We start from the raw sequence: 15,356 nt of genomic DNA on the forward strand, positions 1-15,356 counted from the left end.
TCAGCGGATGCTAGGAGAGTGTGCTACCCACGGAACCACAGGAACCACAGCTCTGCGGCTAATCTAGTTCATTTAAATATGCATCTAGTAAAGTTTCTCTACGCCATATGCCCAAGTGTGTATGGAGGTCAGAGGTCAGCGTCGCTCCTCCCACTCTGTGGGTTCTGGGGCTCGAACTTGTGTCATGATGCTTGGCTGCAAGCTCAGTTCCCTGCTGAGCCATCTCACAGACCCTTCATGTTTGATATATTTAAGATATTGTATCTATAGCGTATGTCACGTTGTGCTGTAGCATATATAGGTATCGGTGGTGAGCGCTTTTCTAGCACCAGGAAGTCCGAGATTCACCCTAGTATCGAAAAAATAAATAAATAAAAATTAACCCAGAAACCAAAACACCTACTTCAAGTGTTCTCTTCCCCCCTCCCTTTCCGGAAGCTGCGTGCGTAGAGGCCTCATACGGCCGCCAGGTGTCGCTGCCGCGCCTCGCACGCCAGGGACCTTTCTCGCGCTCGGTGGGCGGCGCGGAGGAGGCGGGATGCGTCACCGGACCCGGGGGCCGGGGATCCGGGGAACCAAGCCGCGTGCGTGGCCGAGGCCAGACCCCAGGCTGGCGGAGGAGGGGACACACTGTGAGTCACCGGGAGCCCCCGTGCACCGTGGGCGAGTCCCACGCGGGATCTGCCTGCCCGCCTCGTGTCCTTGCTGTCTGGCTCTTCTACCAAGCAGCTACGCTGTGGCCCTGAACTTCCTCGGAAGCCTCTGTTGACCTTTTGCATAATGCAGATATCAATTCCTTTGCTTGCCAAATCTTGGAGAGATAAATGACACGCGTGGCAGAAGTGGCCTGTGGTTCATGTTGCGCCACTGCACATGGCAGGGACATAACAGGAGCCACTTGCTCCCAGGGAGCAGCACCTTTCTCGGCTAGCCTCGGTTTCCTCTCAAGAGTCAGCTGCGTGCAGAAAGTCCGAGGCTAGACCGTGAGGCAGCCGGCAGGGGGCGGGGCCGCTCCGCAGAGTGCCCAGAGGGCTCTTCACCTGCGCCTCCCACGAGCACTCCACCTGAAACTTTCAGGGTGCCGGGAGGGAGAGAAAGGGTTCCCAAAGTCTGCCCCGACGGTCCCTTAGGGTTGGTTCTGCAGCCCTGGCTTGGGGGTGGGGGAGGGGCACCGCCAAGCCACCTACCAAGACCACCAAGTGGCTTCCTGTGTGCCTCCCCCCACAAGAAGGGATTTTGCGTCCTCGATCTCAAAGCACCCACACGCTGGCGGTGGTAGAGTGCCTAGGTAGTTCTCAGTTGGGAGAGGATCCCAGCGCCCTCAAATTGACTAAGCGTTTGCTCTATACTTTCGACGTTATTTAAAGCACTATCCAACGCCAGGAATGCATTCGCAAGGGAAGTTCAATTAACTGCGGTCGGGGGTCTCCAAAGATGGACAAGACCACCACCCACAAAAAAGAAAATCACCATTCTGGCGGGGGGGGGGGCGAGGCGAGGAGTGATGGGGCTGCAAACTGAGCCCTCTGGCCCATGCACATCCCTTCTCTTAAAGCCTGGGAAAGGCTGGGGACTCTCCCGGGACAGGGAGGGGATTCCAGACAGCCCTCCCCGAAAGTTCAGGACAGCCTTGCGCGCTGGAAACCCCGCGCGCGGCCTGCATAGCGCGGCTGCCGGGAAATCAGGAGAGAAACTTCTGTTTTTTTGTGTCTGTGTGTGTGGTTTTTTTTTTTTTTTCCTTTCTCGCTTTTCTGGCACTCGCTGTTGCCTGGGTTCGCGCTCCTCCTCCCAGCCCTGACCCCCACGTGGGGCCGCCCGAGCTCCGCCCTTTTCCCATCTCCAGCCAATCGTGGCGCGGGCCACTCGGCCCTTTGTGTATCCACCAATGAGGGGATGGTGCAGGCCACGCCTCCAACCGAGAGCTTTAAAAGCAGCTCCCGGCCGCCGGGCGCTCACTCTGCTGCAGCTCTCGGACCTACCTGTCGTTCTCGGCTCTTGGATTAATCTTGAGGGGATTTTGCAACTTTCTTCTTCTTTTTTACCCCACTGCCTTTTTCCTGGAAAGGGAAGTTCCACCGCCTCTGGAAGACATCGGACACTTTTGATTGTGCGGGAAGGTGTTTTCATCCTTGGGTCGGATCTGGGCGCGTACTTTGCCCCTTGGGGACCTTCCGTGGGGGTCCGCTGTGGAGTGTGACTGCATCATGACACTAGAAGAGCTGGTGGCGAGCGATAACGCGGCTCAGAAGTGAGTACAGCGGGGGCTCGAGGTCTCGCCCGCCGCCGGAGGTCGGCCGGGCTGTCATCGGCTAACCCTCTCCTCTCCCCTGGCCTCTTAGGATGCAGGCGGTGACCGCCGCGGTGGAGCAGCTGCTGGTGGCCGCGCAGCGTCAGGATCGCCTCACCGTGGGGGTGTACGAGGCGGCCAAACTGATGAATGTGTGAGTCAGCACCCCCCTTTTCCCGGGCGTGGGTGGGGGGGCGCCCCTCTGATGCACGCGCGCTCCCAGCACTCCTGTAGGGCACAGGGCTTTGGGGGACTTTCCCAACACTCTCGGTGTTGGAGAATGGACATTTATTTCTCTGAGAAATTTTTTGGGGTGGGTGGGAAGAGAGATCCGCTGCAGAACCCTGACATTGCAAGTTTGACATTTCGAGTTTTTTGTTTTGACAAGGCAACCCCAATAACTTTGAACTGTGCGCCCCCTCCCCCACTGCCATCTGCATTTGCATAGTCGGCCACCCCAGCACCGGTGCAGTGCTGGGTGATGGGTTGTTCTTGCAGGCTGCTGGTGCACCGCGGGTCTTCTCCACCGCTCCCGCCTGCAGTCCCCGAGTTCCTGTGCTCCCCCGTGCACCGCGCCACCGGCTCCCGGTCTGCTCTCCCCTTGACGCCCCTTTCTCTCCTGCAGGGACCCTGACAGCGTGGTCTTGTGCCTCCTGGCCATAGACGAGGAGGAGGAGGATGACATTGCTCTGCAGATCCACTTCACCCTGATCCAGTCGTTTTGCTGTGACAATGACATTGACATCGTCCGGGTATCGGGCATGCAGAGGCTGGCACAGCTCCTGGGAGAGCCGGTGGAGAAACTGGGCACCACTGAGGCCCGAGACCTGCACTGCCTTCTAGTCACGGTGAGCCTGAACCGGGTGTCTCTGTCTGTCTGTCTCTCTGTGTGTCTGTCTCTGTCTCTCTCTGTCTCTGGTCTCTCTCTCTCTCAACCCCCCCCTCTCTGCCCCTCCCTCCCTCTCGCCCTCCCTCCCTCCCTGCCCCACCCGCCTGCCTGCTCTGGGCACCTGGGTCCCGTGTTTGTCAACATAGCTGGGCTGGCTGGTCCAGCACCAGCTCACTGCCCAGCCACGCTTGGCATGTCCCGTGGGATGCCTCGTCACCCTGGCAGCTATTTTGAGCCAGCCTGTTTTTCCCCAGAGGGGCCCCTGGGTGCCGGAGGGAGGCTCCTAACCGAACTCTTAGAGCTCCCACTAAACCCTTTCTTTTTCCTCCTTCCACAGAACTGTCACACAGATGCCTGGAAAAGCCAAGGCTTGGTGGAGGTGGCCAGTTACTGTGAAGAGAGCAGAGGCAATAACCAATGGGTTCCCTCTATCTCTCTGGAGGAACGCTGAGGCCCACTCCAAACATCTAAAGCAACTGTTGAGTTGCTGTCCCCTAAAAAAAAATGAAATAAAATACATATTTGATTCCCCCCCTCATCCCTCAAAACAATCCCTCCAAAGCCATCCTACCCGTGAGACCTTCCGGGAGGGGCCGAGTCACCGAGACTGAGATGAGGCGAGGGGAGTGTGCGCCCGCCCGCCCGCCCTCTGGGCTGTGGAGCCAGGAGCAGCATCACAGGTTGTCGCCGAGACAGGAAGGAGGGGACCCCAGGCAGAAGGAGATGGGGACCTTGGAGCGCAGGCTTGGCAATCCTGCAGCCAGCGTCTGCACGCTGCCACAGACGTCTGGACGCCGCCGCGGCCGCCGCCGCCGCCGCAGGGGTGGGGTGAGGAGGCGTCCCTCACCCCGCAGGACAGTGAACTGTGCACAACTAAGCAGAGGGTGGCGACCCTCCTGCTGCGGGAACCGGGACCCGAGCCCGGGACTCTGACTGTGACGCATCTGTTGTTATTGTGCTGAGCAAGACAGATCGCTAGCGTATTTTTTTAAGTTTCTATTACAGAGACATTCTAATAAACTCGTTATGCCTCCATGGTTTTGGCTGTGTTTCTCCCTCTTGCCCATCAGCCCCCACCCACCCACCCCCACTGTCCACCCTGGGTCGCGCCACGGGCCACCAAGCCTTTTTAGGACCTGTGAGGTTCGCAGCTCTGGACGCTGCTGCTCTCTGCTGTGGGCGCTGCCACCCAACTACTGCTTCATGGCAATTAAGACCCGGGTTTATTACGAAACCTGGCGGCCCAGCCCCCGCTGTTCCCCACAGTGCTGGCCCTGGGTCACACTGCAATCCCCGTCCCCACCCAACTGCCCAGCCACCAAGCTCACCAAAGACCAGAGAGGTTGTGAGAACACTTGAGGCCACACTGCAAGAGGCCTTTGAGTAGGGGGGATCCCCGACCTCACCTGGGGACGCACCCAAACTCCGTCCTTCCAGGGTGGGCCCTGTGGATGCACAAAAGGAAAAGAATGTCTTTTCATTCTTTCCTCAAGCTAAAGTCAACAGTAGGAAAACACCCTGGAAGCCTTGGCACCCTCTGCTGCATCTCGCTACAAAACGAAACCAGGCGGCCGCTTCCCAGGCCTTTCCTGCCTTGCCGGCCTCAGTTTACCCGCGACCTTTACACTAGACCCCTCGTGGGTGGAGGAAATCCCCGGGGGTGCCCTGGGGGTCACATGTAGGGGCGAAGGGGAGTCCCCCGGGGGGGGGCGGGGTGCAGGGTGTGGGGGAGGGGAATGGTACCTGGGGTGCAGAGGTGGGGGAGGGGTCAGGCTGGGCTTTGGAGCTTGCAAGAGCACTAGCCCGAGGCCAGGGATGGGGGAAGGGGTGTGATGGGGTTTGAGTGAGGGGCAGGGCGGGTCACCATAGGGAGCCTGAAGGGGGTAGGAGGGAGATGGAACCCCTGAGGTAGAACATACGGGACAGGGGGCGGGGGAGGGCATGCCGTGAAGGGTACCTGGTGGCCAGGGAGAGTGTGAAACACTGAGCGGGGAGACTCAGTGTCTAGCTTTCTGGTCTGCAGACAGTGGCCCCACGCTGGTTCTTCCCTTAGGGCTTATAACATGCTGTCCCCTCCCTGACCTGGTAGCCTCTGGGTCCCCTACTCAAGTGCCCACAAGACTGACAAGCCCTGGTGGACAAGCAAGAGACCTAACAGTCTTTCGCTTTGCCTCAGTTTCACCCTCTGACAAACGTCCTCCTTTCCAAAGTTCTGAAGTCTTCCTGGCGAGGAATCCCCTTTGAATACCCGGTTCCCTGACTCAACCATCCGAGCCCCCCCCCCGCCCCCACCCCCGCGTCATCCTTCCTCACTCAGAGCTGCCCAGGCCTCACTTTTCCACCCAGAAAAAGAGACTAAGGCTCAGAGTGGAGAAGCCACAGACTGGCTTGGAGTCTGGAATCATGGGTGGGTGAGGGGAAAATTTTAGCCGACTGAGGAGGGGAGACTACACTTTAGTCGGCTGGGAGAAGCTGTCCCAGGTCATCCCAGCTCCACTCCTGTCCTGAGCTGCTACTCCCCTTAGGGACACCATCTTGTGCCAGGAAATGTGGGTGTGTTACTTGGATGTTAAGCAGGAAAAACTTGGCAATGCCAGCTGCAGGCAGATGGGCGTGGCGCTCACGCACAGGCACGCACGCACGCGCACACACACACACACACACGCACGCACAGCAGTCCCCCAGTACTTGGTAGAAGGAACCTCAAGCCGTGCACCGAGCTACTTCCGGGTTTTACTCCTGTTCCTCTTGGCCGAATTGCTCAACCTCTCTGATCTGGCTCTGTGTGACACAAGCGGCCCATGTGAGCATGGGCTTGTACAAACAGGTGTATGTTCGTGCTGGCCCACAGCCCCTGGAATACAACCTTATGGACAGATGCATGGCGATGAATGGACGCTCTGCGTCAATAGCACAGCATGTTCTAGCTCTTTCCCTGAACCTCACATTGCAGGCACAGGGGACGACGGCCCTGGGAGCCTGCCTGTTCAGCTATACTGAAGGACCAGACTGGGAGAGGCACAGGGCAGATCAATTAGTCGGAGATGTTGGGGCAAAGAATGAGATAGTTGGTTTAGTATTTTTTTCTTCTGTGTTTTTGCAGGGTGAAGGGTCTGAGGTGGGGATGGTGCTGGGGTGGAAGAAAGAGAAATTGAAGGCCTGAAAATGTTCTTCTTGGGGGAGGTTTCTACCTCATTATGCCCCCAGCCCCTCACTGGGGGAATTCTAGGCAGTGGTCCCACCCCTGACCACGCCCCCAGCCCTTCACTAGGATTATAGGCAGTGGCCCCACCCCTGACCACGCCCCCAGCCCTTCACTAGGATTCTAGGCGGGGCTCCACCCTGACCACGCCCCCAGCCCTTCACTAGGATTCTAGGCGGGGCTCCACCCTGACCACGCCTCCAATCGTCTCAGCTATTCGACTTTAATTCACTGGCATCTCAGGGCGTCTCCTAGGAGGTGGACACCATGGTTAGTGTCCCCATTAAACAGGGAAAACAGTCCAAGGAGGTGGAGCCAACTGCCCAAGGTCAGGTGCCTGGCCACCTCCACAGGACAGGGTTCCCTAAACTGACTGGTGTCACAAGATTTGGCTAGGACATAACACGCTGCAGGCTAACGTGAATCCCTGAGGGACAAAACAGTCTGTCCTGAGGCCGGGACACAGAAAGTCACCCATGCGTCAAACTCTCCTTTGATGTGACTTGACACTTTGTGTCACCTGCATTTATGTAGCTCTGACTGTATGCCGGGCCCTTTCCTGCTCCTCTGGGAGCACAAAGGTAACACAGAGCGCCCAAGAAACAACAGGTGGGGGCGGAGCTAGAAAGGGGGCGGGCCTTAGCCAAGGGCTTCTGGGTGGGGAGTGTGAGTGTGTTCCTGGTACCCTGCTTGTGAGCCACCATGGGGATGCTGGGAACTGGGCCCAGATCCTCCTTGGCAAGAGCAGTCAGTGCTCTTAATCTCCAGCTCTTTACTTTGTATTTGAGACAGGTTCTCACTATGCAGCCCTGGCTAGCCCTGAAACCCTCTGTGTAGACCAGGCTGGCCTCGAACTCAAAGAAATTCCCAATGCTGGCTTAGAACATGTGTGCTGTCATAGCTAGATTTTTTTTTCTTAAGAAATTAATTTTGGGCCTAGCGGTGGTGGTGCACGTTTTTAATCCCAGCACCGGGAGGCAGAGGCAGGTGGATCACTGTGAGTTCCAGGCCAGCCTAGTCTACAAAGCCAGTCCAAGACAGCCAAGGCTACACAGAGAAACATTGTCTCAAAAAACAAAACAGGAACAACAAACAACAACAACAACATAAACAGAGAAACCCTGTCTAAGAAAGAAAGAAAGAAAGAGAAATTCTATTTGGTTTTTTGTTTTTGTTTTGTTTTTGTTTTTGGAGACAGGGTTTCTTTGTGTAGCCCTGGCTGTCCTGGACTCACTTTGTAGACCAGGCTGGCCTTGAACTCACAGCGATCCACCTGCCTCTGCCTCCCGAGTGCTGGGATTAAAGGCGTGCGCCATCACACCTGGCTAAGAAATTCTATTGTATTTTTGCAGGTGGAGGCCAGAACACGACTTGAGCGAGTTGGTTAGCTCTGCCATGTTGGTGCTGGGGTGTGGAACTCTGGTCAGCTTGGCTGCAAGCCCTCCAACCCTCGGAGACTTCTCTCCCATCCTGCGTTTCAGTTTGTAAAGACTTCAGACAGGCCTGGAACTCCCTGCAGTTCCTGGGATCCCAGGCCTGAATGTCACAAGGCCCCAGACAGTTTTGACCTTCCTCTCTGCCTCTCAGCTCTGGAAAGCCCATCCTGGACCTCACCCAGTCCACAAAGGGGGTCCTCTCTCTCCTGCACCCCACCAGTAATGAGCAACACCTCGGTACTCATCTTGTACCTAAGGGTTTGCTCAGCCAAGGGGGTGGGGAGGAAGCAGATGAGCTTAGGGAGATAGATTTGGACCAGTAGAGGGTCCCCCCCAATCTGGGTGATTCCCCCTCCCCCTCAGCCAAAAGCCATATCAGACAGACTGCCCAGAGGCTCTGTCAACCTAGCGTCTTTCCCAAAGACCCAACACAGCCTCTCCCATAGCAAGCCACACCTCCACCACGAGCCTTGGACTCAACACCAACCCCTGCCCGACCCCCCCCCCCCCACACACACACATTGCAGAACCCACAGGAGGGTTTCCTCTCTCCGCCCGACCCTATTCTTTCCCTACACGGTTCCCACCCCACCCCCTCTCCGGATTCTGCAGTTCCCAGGACCCTGGGATTGGGTGGGGTAAGAATCTTCCCTGCGCAGAAACGGAGGACCCTTGCGTGTTCCTACGGAGTGCGCGCTCCAAGCACGCATGCACACGGGGGGGGGGGGCTGGGGGCGGGGGTGTCAAACGAGATCGCGAGGCCGTACAAGTGCGTGGGAGTGACGTTTATGGCGTGTGTACACAGCAGGCAGGCCAGAAGCACGTCTCTGCTGCCTTCAAGGCTCCGTGGAAGGGCAGAGCTCAGCTCTCCTACCGGGCGGGGGGGGGGGGGGGAAGGGGCGGGAGGGTTACGCGGGGCGGGGGAGGAGGGGAAGGTGAAGGGCAAGGTTTGAGGTTAATTCTTGTCTCAGGCTGAAGGGTCACTAGAGGCAGGGGAGCCCAGCCAGGAGTGACTCAGTTTCCCCAGCCATAAAAGGGAAAGTGCAAGGGCCCTCCCATGTTGTAAGGTGAGCTCCATGGGCTGCAGAGCGCTCAGCAAAAAGCCAGTTGCTCCCAGAACCCTCATTATGGCTTGTATCCACCCCACCCTCTCGCCAGACACTCTGGGGGTGGAGTGGGGCGCTGACCCAGACCCCAGACGCCCCTCCCACCCTCCCTAGCAGGCAGGAATCCCGGGTTCTCTGGTCCTTAAATTGGATAATTGGAGACAGAGGCGGTTACTGGAGTCACAGACAGTGCTAGTGGGCGACTCTGCAGGCGCTTGGGCCCAGCTGGCTCCCCAACCTGGGGTCACCCCGACCCATTCCAGCGCCCGTCTCGGGTGTGCCCTGAGCGCACGCCGCCGACCCCCTCCGGAGCGCGCTGGTGCCAGCCTCACTCTGGTGCCCGCCAGGCCGGGTGTCTGCGGCCCGCGGGGGTTGGGGGTCCGCCCCGGCGGCGGGAGGCGGGGCGTCCGCACAGACCCTCCCTTTGTGAGCGGCGCCTTCCCTGGGCTGCCTGGCGCTCACCGCTGGGCAAGGAGCCAGCTCAGGAACAGCCTCAGGCCTGGCGCCCTAGCTCCAGCAGCTTAGTCTGTCCTGGGGCCATCCCGGATAGCCTACTGTGTGCAGCTCCTGAATACAGGCAATTTACAGAACCTACTGTGCGCAGCCTCTGAGCTTACGCAGAACCTGTGTGCAGCCTCTGAGCTCCAGTACAACCTACTGTGTGTGGTCCTTAACGCATGCAAAGCGTAAAACCTTCTATATGTAATCTTAGTGTTCCTGTATCACCTACTGTGTGCGTGCTGACTGCAAAATTTTACTAAGCAAATCCTGAGCAAATGCTGTCCCTGCTGAGCGCAGTTCCTGAATGCTTGCACAGCCTACTGTGTTCAGCTCCTGAGTGTAAAGTGACAAATCCTTGTACGGGGGGGGGGGACGGGGGGAAAGGGGGCAGGGGGGGCCAAGTTCGTAGAGAACCTACTCTGTTCAGCTCCTGGGTTCCTGAAAACGCTGTGTATATAGGCCGAGAAGCACTCACTGCAGAACCTACTGGGCACAGTCCTTGAGCACGTGTGCAGCCCCTTCCCAGTGTGTACACACTTGCCTACTGTGTGTGACTCCTGAGTGCACACATGCCCACCGTGTGCAGCGTCTTCATTGCTTGTGAAGCCTTACAATTGTGCAGGCACGAATATGCCACACTCAGCTCCTACTGTGTGCATGCCCTGGCATGCCCCGCACAGTGCCCACTGTGTGCAGGCATCCACACATACAAACAAACCTCAGCAGATACACACAGGAGCTCTTTTGGGCCTGGGCACAGCAGAAGCCAACATCCATCACGCATCAGAAAACATCCCTGTCTGGGTCAGTGCTCAGGCGTAAAAGCCCCAGTGTCTGTACCATGTGCAATAACCAGGACCCAACTGGAGAGGTCCCTAAGTGTAAATGTCCACTCTGGCCGGGGTACAGTTCAGGAAGCATACATGTGCTTTGCTCAGAGGTAGCCACTCTTGAGCTTAGTGGGGAAAACCAGGAGAGTCTCATATTTCCAGGTTCTGCTGGTGTGGGAGGTGGCGGGAGCGCTTGGCTTTGCTTGAGTCTAATTCTAACTTTGACTGGTGCACCTTACTCTTAGAGGTGTCACTGGGGAGGGGGTCCTACCCCCCCCCCGTGGGTCTGAGGGATGGATTCAGGTGTGCTGGGCTGGGGGGTGGGGGTTGGGCCTCCCGAGTTCTTCCAGGAAGTGCCAAAGGCAGGTGCAAGGGCAGGCAGTCTCCGTGGGCAGCGTGCCAGTCCTTGGCTTCCCTGAAACTGGGCACAGCATCTGGGAGAGGTTTCCGGGGCCTGCTCAGCCCCACCTGGCCCGGGGCACTCTCGGAGATGGGCGGGGCTGGCAGGCGGGCATCCAAGAGGCACTGAGCTCAGCCTGAACAGGTCTGCACAAGAGATCTGGAGACTAGACCTGAGTGTGTACACTTGATGGGTCCACAAGAGTGTGTGTGTGTGAGGGGGGATGCTGTGCTGGGCAATCACAGAGCAGATGCTCACCCATGCATGCCTCCTGTAGCTGTACCGTAAGGCAACTGTGGGTCTCTGGGGTACTGCGCACTTCCCAGGCAAAGACATCTGTGTGTTTGGGGGTAACTTGAAGTTCCTCAGCTCTGGGTGGCTTATTAGCACTCGGTAAATATTTGTTTAGTGAACTGCTGCAAGAATACACAGACATTTCGGTTTGTAAATGTGCAGTAATTACGCACCAGGTTCTTGTACATCACAAAGAAAGAAAAAAAAAACTTGGAAAGAACAGTCTGGGTAGGTAAGCACCTACCTCCACTTTAACCCTCTCATTGGCAGAATCTCCACGTGCAGGCAAAGGGCCACCTTCCTCTCTGGATCCCTCTTATCTCCCTGGGTCGACCTTCCCTGCTCTCCTCTCCCCAAGGTCACTAGGCACATTTAGGGTGTGGTGAGCCCGAATTCCCTGCAGTGTTTTCCTGCTTCGAGATTCCCTTTGCTTGCAGAACATTCCAGAAAACAAACAGCCAGCATGGGGGGGGGGGGTCAGAGCTGGACGAGGGACAGCGTCTTGGGGAATGGACATCCTGGACCCTCAGAAGCCTCCTCTTACTTCACAGTGGAGAAAAGTGAGGTCCAGAGAGGGGAGGGGCACCCTTCTGGGGACCCTGAGAGAGGGCGAGGCTGAGATTGGGAGAGTGGGGATGTAAGGACGGGAGGCTGAGGGCCTCTGTCCTCCCAGATAGAAGCACATCTTTTCTTTCCTTCTCCCTTTACCTTAAAATTGTTTTTAATTTCATTTATTTTGGAGGCATGCACAGCTGCTTTAAGTGCACGTGGACGGGAGGGGATTAATTCTCAGGAGGGCATCCTGGCTTTCTCCTTCCACCAACAAACAGCATGCTCTGCCTGCCTGCCTGCCTGCCTGCTAGAGACACGCACACAGTGGACAGGAGCCCAGACCACTGAGCCATTCCCTGCCCCACACCCCCATCACCCCCCCCCCCCCCGCCCTCCAGGACTCACATAGAAACCCAAGGAATCCTCTCTCCAAGTGACCACACCAGGCTCAGACCCCACCCAGGCTCTTTCCTCTCACTCACAGCCCCGGGGGAACTGACCCCGAAGGGCCCCCAAGGAGACCCAGACAAGCTGCAGACACACTGGGATGTGTTCATCTTTCCAGGCAGCCCGTTTCACCCTGACGGTAATTAGATCCCAGACTGGTGGGGAGACAGTGCACAGCCTCCCCAGTCATCACAACTGCCCCACGCCCACAGGCCTGAGGCACCTGCAAGGTGTGTGTGTCCAGTCAGGAGAGAGGATGCTATGGGGGGGGGGGGACTCTCTCTCTATACTTGTCCCCTCAGATCTTGACGAATCAGACTAGGGCTTGGAAGGGGCTCACGTCACACGTCACACGGGGTGGTCTCAAACTCACTGTATAGCTTAGGGGGACCTTGAACTCCTAACCCTTTCGCCTTCATTATCCATGTGCTGCCATGGCAGGCGCGCACCAGGCTCAGCAATTTGCGGTGGTACCGCGGATGGCACTTAGGGCTTGGCGTCCACTGAACCATGGCTCGGGTCTCCGGTCCCTCACTCCTCGAACAGCCTGCGAGTGCACAGACCCCAATCCCGTACATGTTTCCGACGCGGGGTCATTGCCCGCGCGAGTTTCTGGAATGTAACAAACTAACAGGTGCTTTGCATTCACCCCGGCATGCAGGCATCAGAGCAGTTGCTCCGTCAGTTTGCAGAAGGTGGAGGACGAAGCCACGCCCCGGCCGCCGGCCACGCCCACCGAGCCTTGGAGCCGGAAGACGTGAGCGGGCGTCACGGATTTCCACCCCGGCCGGGATTCCCTGGCCGAGACCGCCCGTGACGGTGGCGCCGGCCTGCGTGGGCCACGCTGGAGCCGGGCTCCGATGACATCAGCCCTACGTTTGATTCTGCGCAGGCCGAGCGCACAGACAAAGAAATAAAATGTGTCTGTGGGTTTGCTTTTGTGCTTCTGCGTGTGCATTTGTACAGAGTGCTTGATGGTTCTGGCAGTGGCCTTGAGCTGTGTGATGCTATTTCATGCTTGGAGAAACTGAGGCCTGCTTTGTCAGCTCATGTCTGTGGCCACAGTCGCAGGCTGGAGTCTCAGTCCCTGATTCAGGCTTCCCTCAGGCTGGAGGTATCTTCGTTCCAAGCCGGTAGGACTGGGGCCCCGGCTCTGTGGGTGCATGGCATGAAGGAGCCCAGAGCTCCACATCCAGCGCGGCGTAAACATGGTGGCGTAGTGATGTGTGCCTCTCACTCCAATGGCTCAAGAGGCTGAGGCAGGAGGATAGCTGTGAGCCTGACGCCCCAGGACTGAGGCTGTAGTTTAATGCCCAGGGCCCAGGCTCCGTCCCAGCACCACGTCCCCGGGATGTAGTGGCACAAACTTGGCACCCCAGCGCTTTCGAGCGTCCGGAGGGGTCAGCAGTTCAAGGTCATCGATGACCATATCCTGAGTTTGAGTTCAGCCTGGGCTACATGAGACCCTGCCTGCAGACAGCCACATCAAAGCAGCTCTCTGAGGAGCAGTCCCCTTCTCTCTGGTCACCCTCACCCATTTATGCACAAGCTGGCTCAGAGAGCGTCCTGGCTACACACAGCACAGCTGGCGCCAAACCCGTCACCCAGTGTTGACCGCCTTGCATCTCTGGCCTCTGCTGTGGCCTGAGGCGGTGCCCACATGGGAGCCAGATCGCCTGGCCTGCCTGGTCGGTTGGGGTGTGCCCACTGGCTCCCGCTGACTCCAAGGCAGACAAGGTGCTAAATATAGCCTGGGAGGAGGTGAGGACTATTTTTAGCCTGGGTGGCTTGGGCCCTCCCAGTGCCCAGGTCAGCAATCTTGAGGCCAGCCAGGACCTGGGGGGTGGCGGGTGGGGAGGTTTTCTGAGGTCCCTACACTCTGTGCAGCCTTGGGGGCAGCAGGCCCTATGGAAGCCGGCTGTGAAGGGCAGGAGGAAGGAGAGAGGGTGGGAGAGAGTCTGGTGGATGGGTCCCGGGCACCTCTCTCCAGCCTGGCCTTGCCTTTTTGCTGGACCGAACTGGTTGCTTTCTATTTGGAGACTCATAGTACTTTCCATGGCTATTTTTAGCAGCTTTGGGGATCCCTCCACCCAGCCTGGCTGGCCAGACGGCTTCTCCTCCTCCTCCTCCTCTTCCTCTTCTTCTTCCTCCTCCTCCTCCTCCTAGCTGGCTGACCCAGGGTTGGTCTCACATACCACGCAGAGTGGGCACAACCACCCAGTCCTGCCACCAGCCTCAGGGTAGGGACATCCCCCTGGTCTCTGATGGGGGAAGGGCAGGCAGGCGTGCCCGAGATCCCTGTGAGCAAGGCCTTCCAGCATCCAGGAATCTGTGACGCCTCCAGGACAGGGCGGGGCTCCCCTGCCTCTAACCTTTCACCTAATTTTGGCCGGTGTCAAGAATGCCGAAGACCTCCTTTGGCTGAGGGGTAGTTTGGCCCCGGTAGGTGGGCTGCAGGGTTGAGTGGAAACTGAGCCATAGAAGATGCTTGGGGTTGAGAGGACTGGATTTTATTTCCATCCATACTACGTCTAAGTGCTGGGCCACCTTGGGACAGTGTCCTCACCGTTCTGGGGCCTCCTTTCAGGGTATCACAACGGACTGATTTGGTTTTTGCTTTTTTTTTTTTTAATTTTAATTTTTTTGGTTTTTCGAGACAGGGTTTCTCTGTGTATCCTTGATTGTCCTGGGCTCACTTTGTAAACCAGGCTAGCCTCAAACTCACAGCCATCCTCCTGCCTCTGCCTTCCGAGTGCTGGGATTAAAGGCCTGCGCCACTACTGCCCAGCTCAGACAGATTTGTTAATGAATGTGTTAGAGATCTTAAAATGGGACTCACCTAGACAAGAGGGGCTTGCGACACTAAGTACCCTGTGCTGGAGTACTTAGTGGAGTAGTGCTTAGAATGGTGGCGCTTAGTACCCTGGCGTTCAGTGCCTGAGTAGCCAAGCTCATCGGCTGAGGGGCTCCTTCTGCGGTCTCCGTCTTTACATCTGGTGAGGACCAGGCCCCCCTAACCTGGTCGGGGGAGAGCTCAGACTACAGAGGAGGAAACCGAAGCCCTGGAATGCACTCCCAGGGTCTCCTGACTGGTGACACATGAGCCAGCACATGCTCCTGGCTGGCCGTTGGTGGTGACCTACTCCATGTGCCATGGCTGCCTTGGTCATCCTAAAGCCATGTGGTCTTGCTTTGCAGGCGGCCTCTGGGCCCAGGCTCACTCTGCCATGGGTGGCCTCAGACCCAGCCTCAGTGTCCACACTCAGAATAACACAATTTTGTCTGGCTTTGTTTTGATACAGTCTTGACATATAGCCTTGGCTGATGTGGAACATGTGGCCTATACTCTGCTGGCCTGCAACTGGTGGCCCCCGTCCTGCCTCTACCTCCAGAGAGCTTGGATTACAGGTGT

At 57.6% G+C, this 15,356-nt stretch overlaps 1 protein-coding gene across 1 annotated transcript; it reads left to right on the forward strand.

Moving 5' to 3' along the window:
- Positions 1-1,944: 1,944 nt before the first annotated feature.
- GADD45B (growth arrest and DNA damage inducible beta) lies at positions 1,945-4,214 on the forward strand. Its single transcript, XM_084796280.1, has 4 exons — positions 1,945-2,248; positions 2,340-2,441; positions 2,913-3,135; positions 3,514-4,214. Exons 1-4 carry the CDS (start codon positions 2,205-2,207, stop codon positions 3,625-3,627), a joined length of 483 nt encoding a protein of 160 aa, XP_084652406.1. The 5' UTR covers positions 1,945-2,204; the 3' UTR covers positions 3,628-4,214.
- The last annotated feature ends 11,142 nt before the right edge of the window (positions 4,215-15,356 follow it).

The sequence above is a fragment of the Acomys minous genome (assembly GCF_964271855.1).
Source record: "Acomys minous genome assembly, chromosome: 9".
Classification (NCBI taxonomy): domain Eukaryota; kingdom Metazoa; phylum Chordata; class Mammalia; order Rodentia; family Muridae; genus Acomys; species Acomys minous.